The sequence below is a fragment of the Molossus molossus genome, unplaced genomic scaffold (genome assembly GCF_014108415.1).
Source record: "Molossus molossus isolate mMolMol1 unplaced genomic scaffold, mMolMol1.p scaffold_m16_p_2, whole genome shotgun sequence".
NCBI classification, from domain to species: domain Eukaryota; kingdom Metazoa; phylum Chordata; class Mammalia; order Chiroptera; family Molossidae; genus Molossus; species Molossus molossus.
The window spans coordinates 17376690-17384747 of NW_023425355.1; the positions used below are offsets into that span (position 1 = coordinate 17376690).

The 8058-nt window shown below is 44.0% G+C and overlaps 1 protein-coding gene across 1 annotated transcript; it reads left to right on the plus strand.

Moving 5' to 3' along the window:
* Positions 1-823: 823 nt before the first annotated feature.
* On the plus strand, positions 824-1261 carry LOC118635861 (ubiquitin-conjugating enzyme E2 D2B-like). The gene has a single exon (XM_036270835.1). The coding sequence runs from the start codon at positions 905-907 to the stop codon at positions 1259-1261; it is 357 nt and encodes a 118-aa protein (XP_036126728.1). The 5' UTR covers positions 824-904.
* Positions 1262-8058: the final 6797 nt, after the last annotated feature.

Consider the following 8058-nt stretch of genomic DNA (forward strand, 5'->3'; position numbering starts at 1 on the left):
GGAGGAAATGTGCTGAGAGCATGCTCCTTGCAGGGAGAGCTCTCACTGGGCCCTTCCTTATGATGACGTCATCAGTGACGTCACAGAGCAGATCCCCTACTGCTGCCAGACACCCCGGTGTGAACCGCAGGGACAGCGGCAGGAGCAGGTGGCCCTCAGCAGCGGAGTCTACAGGTGAGGACAGCCGGGAGGTGGTGGCAGCGGCAGCAGCCGGAGCAGTACACAGGTGACCTGGAGCCATCCGTCCAGCCGGTCCCATCGCTCCTTCCTCTACCCTTTCGTCACTGGCCCTGCCCCCATCACTGGCTCTGTCTTCGTCCCTGTCCCTGTCCCCAGCCCTGTCCCCATCACTGACCCTGTCCCCCGTCACCAGCCCTGTGCTTCGTCACCAGCCCTGTGTCCTGTCACCGGCCCTGCCCCCCATCCCTGGCACTGTCCCCATCACCAGTCCTGTCCCCATCACCGGCCCTGTCCCCCGTCACTGGCCCTGTGTCTCCACCACCGGCCCTGACCCCATCACCGGCCTCTTCCCCGTTACCGGCCCTGCCCCCCATCCCTGGCACTGTTCCCACCACAGGTCCTGTCTCTATCACCGGCCCTGTCCCCATCACCAGTCCTGTGCCTGACCCCCATCACTGGCCCCGACCCCATCACCGGCCTGTTCCCCGTCCCCGGCCCTGTCCCCACCACCCCTCACCCCTCTCCATCCGACCTGACCTGACCCACCTGTCCCCTGACCCGGAGGGTGGCATCCCCTGATCTGGTCCCCACCTGTCTCTCTCAGGACCTGGGACAAAGGTGGGCCATGGCGCTGTCTCTGCCCGTGAGGCGCCTGTGGAAGGAGTACCTCGACATTTCTAAAGACCCCCCCGAGCTGTGCTCCGCGGGGCCCGTGGAATTCAACATGCTCACGTGGCAGGCGGTGGTCATAGGGCCCCAGGGCAGCCCCTACGAGGGGGGGATCTTCTTCCTAGATATTGTGTTCCCACATTTTTACCCCTTCAAACCACCCAAGGTCCAATTCAGCACCCGCATTTACCATCCCAACGTCACTAAAGCTGGGCGCGTTGGTCTGGACATCCTGACCTCCGAGTGGTCGCCCGTACACACCATCTCCAAAGTACTGCTGTGCATCAGCTCCATGTTAAGCGATCCGAGCCCTCACCATATCCTGATTCCCGAGATCGCGACCGTGTACACAACAGACAGGCCAACGTATGAATTAGTGGCTCGAGCATGGACGAAGAAATATGCTATGTGATTGAAAAATGAATGATAGGACCCTCACCCCAATAAAACAGTTCCTTCCCTTGGTTGTCTCGGACTGCTCTCTAGGACCGCCGTTCCCGTGTTCCTGGGCGCGTTGTACACCGTCCCCAGCAGGGGTGTGCAGGGGTGGGGGCCATGGGGGTGGGAGCTATAAGGGTGGGGAGCCATGGGGGCAGGGTGCTATGAAAGTGGGGCCCACAGGGGTGTGGGACCTGGGGGTGTGGGCCATGGGGGTGGGGGCCCTGGGGGTAGAGTGGACCTAAGGGTGGGGCCTATAGGGGTGGGGGAGACCTGGGGGTGGGAAGACTTGAGCATGAGGTCTATGGAGGTGGGGGGACTTGGGGGGGCCCTGAGGGTGGGGGCTATGGGTGTGGGGGATCTGGGGGTGGGGGTAATGGGGGTGTGGTCCCTAGGGGTGGGGGCCATGGGGGTGGGGGCCATGGGGTGGGGAGCCCTGGGGGGTGGGGCAAGGTTGGGGGAACGGGGGAGTGTGAGACATACCAGCGTTGATCCCCATTTAACCGAAAGCTTTCTCTGCTGATTGAGGAGCGACAGCAAGACCAGGGGGTGGAGTCTTCAGGATGAGGGGCCAGTCCGGCCAGTCAGTGGGATGACTGTCAGTGAGGATCCTTAGAGCTGACCACGGGGAGGACACACTGGGTGAAGACCACAGAGATGACTAGGCATCGCTTCCATGCGGAAGAATCTGAGTCTTGGTTCTTGTTTCTGACCAAGATCAGTACAAACCCGATTCATCTACTTGGAGGTCTGAATTTAATGGGACAAAAATTAAATGGATTAGGAGTTGGTACAAAATAAAATGATGCCTGACCAGTGTGGCTCAGTGGACTGAGCTTTGTCCCATGGACTGAGAGGTCCAGGTTAGATTCCAGGTCAGGACCAGCCAGTGTAGCTCAGTGGCTGAGCCTCGACCCATGCACCAAGAGGTCACAGGTTGGATTCCTGGTGGCACATGCCCAGGTTGTGGGCCTGATCGCCAGTGGGGGGCATACAGGAGGTGGCCAATTGATGTTTGCGCTCATCAATGTTTCTATCTCTCCCTCTCCCTTCCTCTCTCTCTGAAATCAATAAAGAAAAAATATTTTTTAAAAAATTTTGCAGACTTGGGAATGATTGGGTTAGCCAGGTGGTAAATTAGGGGCATTCTGATGCTTAATGAGCCTCTAGAATTATAGCAATTTGGAAGTTTTTTCTTCTTTCACATACTCTGCAACACCTTCTTTAGACCAGTGTTTATTAATCACATTAGCAGTCCTTGTAAAATTAAACCTACCAACTTAACAATTTTTGCAGTGTTATGAATTAAAATAATATTTGTTGCAAATTAGTAATTGCCTAACATATGAACCTGGTTTAATTAAAAGTTGGAAATAGTCTCATGACTGCTTATTTCTATTAATCATTCTGTGTTCTTCCTTTGAAAATTGTATTCATATCTGAAACAACTTTCAGGGATGAAATTCTCAGATGGTGATGACCATTTGATATTGTCACAATTAACCACCAAATCAAAAACAATTTTTCCCGAATCCCCATAATGTCACAAAAGGCTAAAAAGATTTATTTTTTTTCTTATGCATTCAATCATATGGTCACACTTTTCTACTTTTCCAAATATCTAGTTATCTGTGTATATTTTGTTGTTTATTTGGATGTATTCAATTTCTGCTGAATCAAATGTTTTACAGTATTAGAACTGTGAGCCCTCTGTTTAATTTTGTGTGCCCATGAAAAATAAAACATTTTGTGCACCAGGAGGCTGGTCCATTCAGAAGGCAAAAGAAAAGATAACTGTCAACAGGTTGAGGTTTTTATGATCTGAATACTTGAATTCTAAAACCAGGAAACATGTCTCTAGTTCAATTCAATATGCGTCCACACAGCCCCGTTTTTTAGAGGCTCATTTATTTGAAAGAAAGAGCCATATTCAAGCTGGTTCAGGTAAAGAGAAAGTTGTTGTGAAGGGTTGGCAGGGCAGAATCTCATGTATACCAAGAATTCAAGAAAGAAGATCTGGTTTTAAGGTGTTTTGGGAAATCTCTAAAGCAGGAATGTTGTTACAAAGAAAGGTTCAGGCCCGGCTGGTGTGGCTCAGTGTTTGAGCATCGAACCATGCACCAAGAGGTCGCTGATTCAATTCCCGGTCAGGGCACAGGTTGTGAGCCCAATCCCCAGTGGGGGGCATGCATGAGGCAGCCAATCGATGTCCTCTCTCATCAATGTTTCTATCTCTCTCTCCCTCTCCCTTCCTCTCTCTCTCTCTAAAATCAATAAAGAAAGAGAAAAAAAAGGTTCAGGATCAAAATTGCTCAGAGCAACACCAATCAGAAAGAATATATGCACCCCTATGTTCATAGCAGCACTATTTACTATAACTAAGATCTGGAAACAACCCAAGAGTCTATCAATAGATAAGTGGATAAAAAAGCTGTGGTACATTTACACAATGGAATATTATGCAGCTGTAAGAAAGAAAGATCTCTTATCTTTTGAGATGACATAGAGGGACCTGTAGAGTATTATGCTAAGCGAAATAAGCGTCAGAGAAAGACAAATACCACATGATCTCCCTTATTTATGGAATATAATGGACAAAACAAACTGATGAACAAAATAGACCCAGAGACACAGAAGTAGGGTACAGACTGACAAACCTTAGAAGAGGGGGTTGGGGGAAGAAGAGAGATACACCACAGAATTTATATGCATGTATGCATAACCATGGATACACACAACGATGCTTGGGAGGGGTTGGGGGGGGATCAGGAGGAGGGTGTCAATGGGGGAAAAAGAGAAACAGCTGTAACAAAAATAAATTAATTAAAAAATTAAAAAAAAAATACAAACCAAATTGCTCAGAGCTAATTCTAGGTTCAGTCACTCTTTAGGAGCTTGATTTTAGGCAAATCATTTAAAGCCTCAGGTTGTTGTTGGTGTTGGTGTTTTTAAGCTGAGGATGATAATAACTACCTTGTAGAGATGTTGTAAGGATTAAATAAGATTATTCATGTTGCTAAAATCTTTTCATAGTAGAGTTAGTACTTGGTAAATTCTAGCTATCATTAGAATTGAAATTATGTATGTTTGCTTCTTTCAGCCCAAAATGCCCAAATTTTCTCTACTTGTAGTTTAAATCCCGAGACAAGATTTATGCATTTGTAGGTATCATATCTATATGGAAGCAGCTCTTTCCACCAAGATATGCCATCACTTGCTGGCACACATATAGATGACCCATCCTTGGGTACTGCTGCTGCCGAGAGAACAGAGTCAAACAACATGACAATTGTTGCCTAGGCAACAGGGACTTGAGATGGTGAGATTTCCATAAGATGGAGATGTGGGCATGGTAGGCAATAATGGATGGCATCACCTAATTAAAAGGTCTGAGTTGGCGGGAGATCACATCCACAACACAAGGCCAGTGTAGAGTAAAATAGCTTAATCGCATGTGCCTGGGTGCAGGTGGGCTGAGCTGAAAAGGGTTCAGCCTTGAATAACAGTTGGGGTGTAGGTTATATACTCTACTTTTAGCTTCTGGCAGCTCCTGCTGACATACTCTGCCTGGCCCATGGTCCACTTTGCTGTTGAACTGGTCTAGTATCTCCTCCTGTATCTGCTGGGTGATTCATTGTCTTGTGGATAATCTGATAATCCTTATTCGTACTCAACAGAAGGCTAAGCTAAGTAAAGGTTATGCAAGCAACACAATTTCCTCAGTTTCCGCCTTTTGCAAGCTTTTACCTTTGCCCTTTAAAACATTACTGACCCTGCCCTGGCCGGTTTTTCTCAGCGGTTAGAGCGTCGGCCTGCGGTCCAGAGAGACCCGGGTTCAGTTCCCGCTAAGGGCACGTACCTCGGTTGCAGTTTGTCCCCGGCCCTGGTTGGTCGTGCAGGTGGCAGCCACTCGATGTGTCTCTTTCATGTCGATGTTTCTCTCTCTCTCATCCTCTCTTTCCCACTCTATCTGAACAAAAAGTGGGAAAATGTCCTCGGTTGAGGTTACAAAAACAACAACAAAACATTGCTGACCCTTGCACTAATATAATTACTTTTTACAAATGATGAAAATAATCTTCCAACAACAAAAACAACAATAGCCCTGGCCAGTGTGGCTCAGTTGGTTGGGGGTTGTCCCACGCATCAAAAGGTTGCCAGTTTAATTCTGGGTCAGGGCACATGTCGGGGTTGCAGGCTTGATCCCCAGTAGGGAGCGTGCAGGAGGCAGCTTATTGATGTTTCTCACATCGATGTTTCTGTCTCTACCTCCCTTCCTCTCTCTCTAAACAGCAATTAATTTTTTTTTTTTTTTTTTTTTTTTTAAGAACAGTAAAGAAAGAGGTACTTTGAGTACAAAGAGGTTAAAAAAGCAAATGATCTCTTAGGGGAGCAGGGAATAGATTAAGAACCTGTATGAAACAGAGAGATTTTGCTCTTGTTGTTTTCATAAAGGGAGAGTGTGCCCTGGGAACATATTGTAAATCATCTTTAATGTCAAACCAAAACATCTTAATAAACGTTCCCCATTCATGATTGAAGTTAATTCTAACTGTTCATGAAAAATTTCTCCTAGTTCTTATAATTGTTATTTATCATCAAGTTAACAACGGATATTTAATTGTGTAGTATCCAATATTATCAAATATCTTATTTTTTGACAAAGTCACCAGTTGATTGTTTTAATTCTTCTTTCATGTCATGGGTAGGTAGCATTAGGAGAAGTTCTTACCCTGTTTTTGTATTTCATACAACATTTATTTATTTCAATATTCAAGAATACACAAATGGTTGTTTATGGGGAGTCTAAACTATTTTTTTAATTGAATTTATTGGAGTAATATTGGTTCATAAAATTGTACAGGTTTTGGGTATACAATTCTATACGTCATCTGTATTCACCACTCCAAGACAAGTCTCCTTGCATCACTATTTATGCTCCCTGTACCTTCTTGTATCTTTTCCCACCTCCTTCCCTCTGGCAATCACCGTACTGTTGTCTGTGTCCTTGAGTCTCTCTTTTTCCTTTCCTTAATCTCTTACCCCTTTTTACCCGGCTCCCAAATCCCTCCCCTCTGACATCTGTCAGTCTGTTCTCTGTACCCATGAGTCTTTCTCCACTTTTTTTGTTAGTTTATTTTGTTCACTAGATTCCACATATAAGTGAGATCATATGGTATCTGTCTTTCTCTGACTGGCTTATTTCGCTTAGCATAATAATGTCCAGGTCCATCCATGCTGTCACAAAATGTAAGATTTCCTTATGTTTTACATCCAAGTAGTATTCCACTGCGGAAATGTACCATAGCCCTTTTATCCACTCATCCACTGATGGGCACCTGGCCTGCTTCCAAACCTTGGCTATTGTAAATAATGTTGCAATGAACATGGAGGTGTATAAATTCTTTCAAATTAATGTTTCTGGTTTTCTTTGGATACATTCCCAGAAGTGGAATTGCAAGGTCTAAAGGCAGTTCCATTTTTAATTTTTTGAGGCAACTCTATATTGCTTTCCATAGTGGCTGCACCAGCCTGCACACCTACCAGCAGTGTACTAGGGTTCATTTTCCTCCACACCCTCGTCAGCACTTGTTTGTTGATTTATTGATTATAGCCATCCTGACAGGTGTGAGGTGATATGTCACTGTGGTCTTAATTTGCATTTCTTTGCTGATTAATGATGATAAATATCATTTCATATATCTATTGGCCATCTACGTGTCCTCTTTAGAGGAGTGTCTATTCAGGTCTTTTGTCCATGCCTTCATTGGATTGTTTGTATTTTTGGTGTTGAATTTTAACAGTTCTTTGTCAATTTTGGATATTAAGCCCTAACCAGATATATCTGTGAATATGTTCTCTCATTCAGTGGGTTGTCTTTTCATTTTGTTGATGGTTTGCTGTGCAAAAACTTTTTTAGTTTTATGTAGTCCCATTTGTTTATTTTGTCTTCTGTTTCCCTTTATCAATGCGATACATCAGAAAAAAATATATTACTATGAGAAATGATCAAGATTTTACTGCTGACAATACATTAAAAATATCATACACCATGATACAGTGGGATTTATTCTGGGAATGCAAAGTTGGTACAATACCTGAAAATTAATAAATGTGTTATAGCACATAAACAAAATGAAGGATATAAACCACATAATCATATCAATAAATGCAGATTAAAGCATTTGATATATTCTAGCACTCATTTATGATCATTACTCTCAGCAAAGAGGGAATAGAAGGATCATACCTCAACATAATAAAGGCCATATATGACAAACCCACAGCCAACATCACACTGAATGGGCAAAATCTAAAAGTGTTTTCCTTAAGATCAGGTACAAGACAGGAATGTCTGTTTCCACCACTCTTATTTGACATAGTACTGGAAGTCCTAGTCATAGTAATTAGAAAAGAAGAAGAATTAAAAGGCATCCAAATAGGAAAGATAGAAGTAAAACTGTCATTATTTGCAGATGACATGATACTGTATATAGAGGACCCTAAAGATTTTACCACAAAAACTGCTAGAACTGATAGAGAAATTCAGTAAAGTAACCCATTTTGGAAATTGAGAGTAAATGGTTATATTGATGAATATTTTTTTAAAAAAAGGCAAAAAAATTCAAAACAACCTCAGTTGAAAAATAATAATGTAAATGTTGTGCTTGTAGTTTTAAGCTGGTAACTATAAACAGTACATCATTTTATTTCAGAAGAAATAAGAATTATTTTTGTTCTAACCAAATATCTAAAACCAAGCAGTGGTGT

Excerpts from the sequence above, each read along its gene's own strand:
- LOC118635861 (XM_036270835.1), top strand. The coding sequence starts at position 905 with ATGCTCACGTGGCAGGCGGTGGTCATAGGGCCCCAGGGCAGCCCCTAC.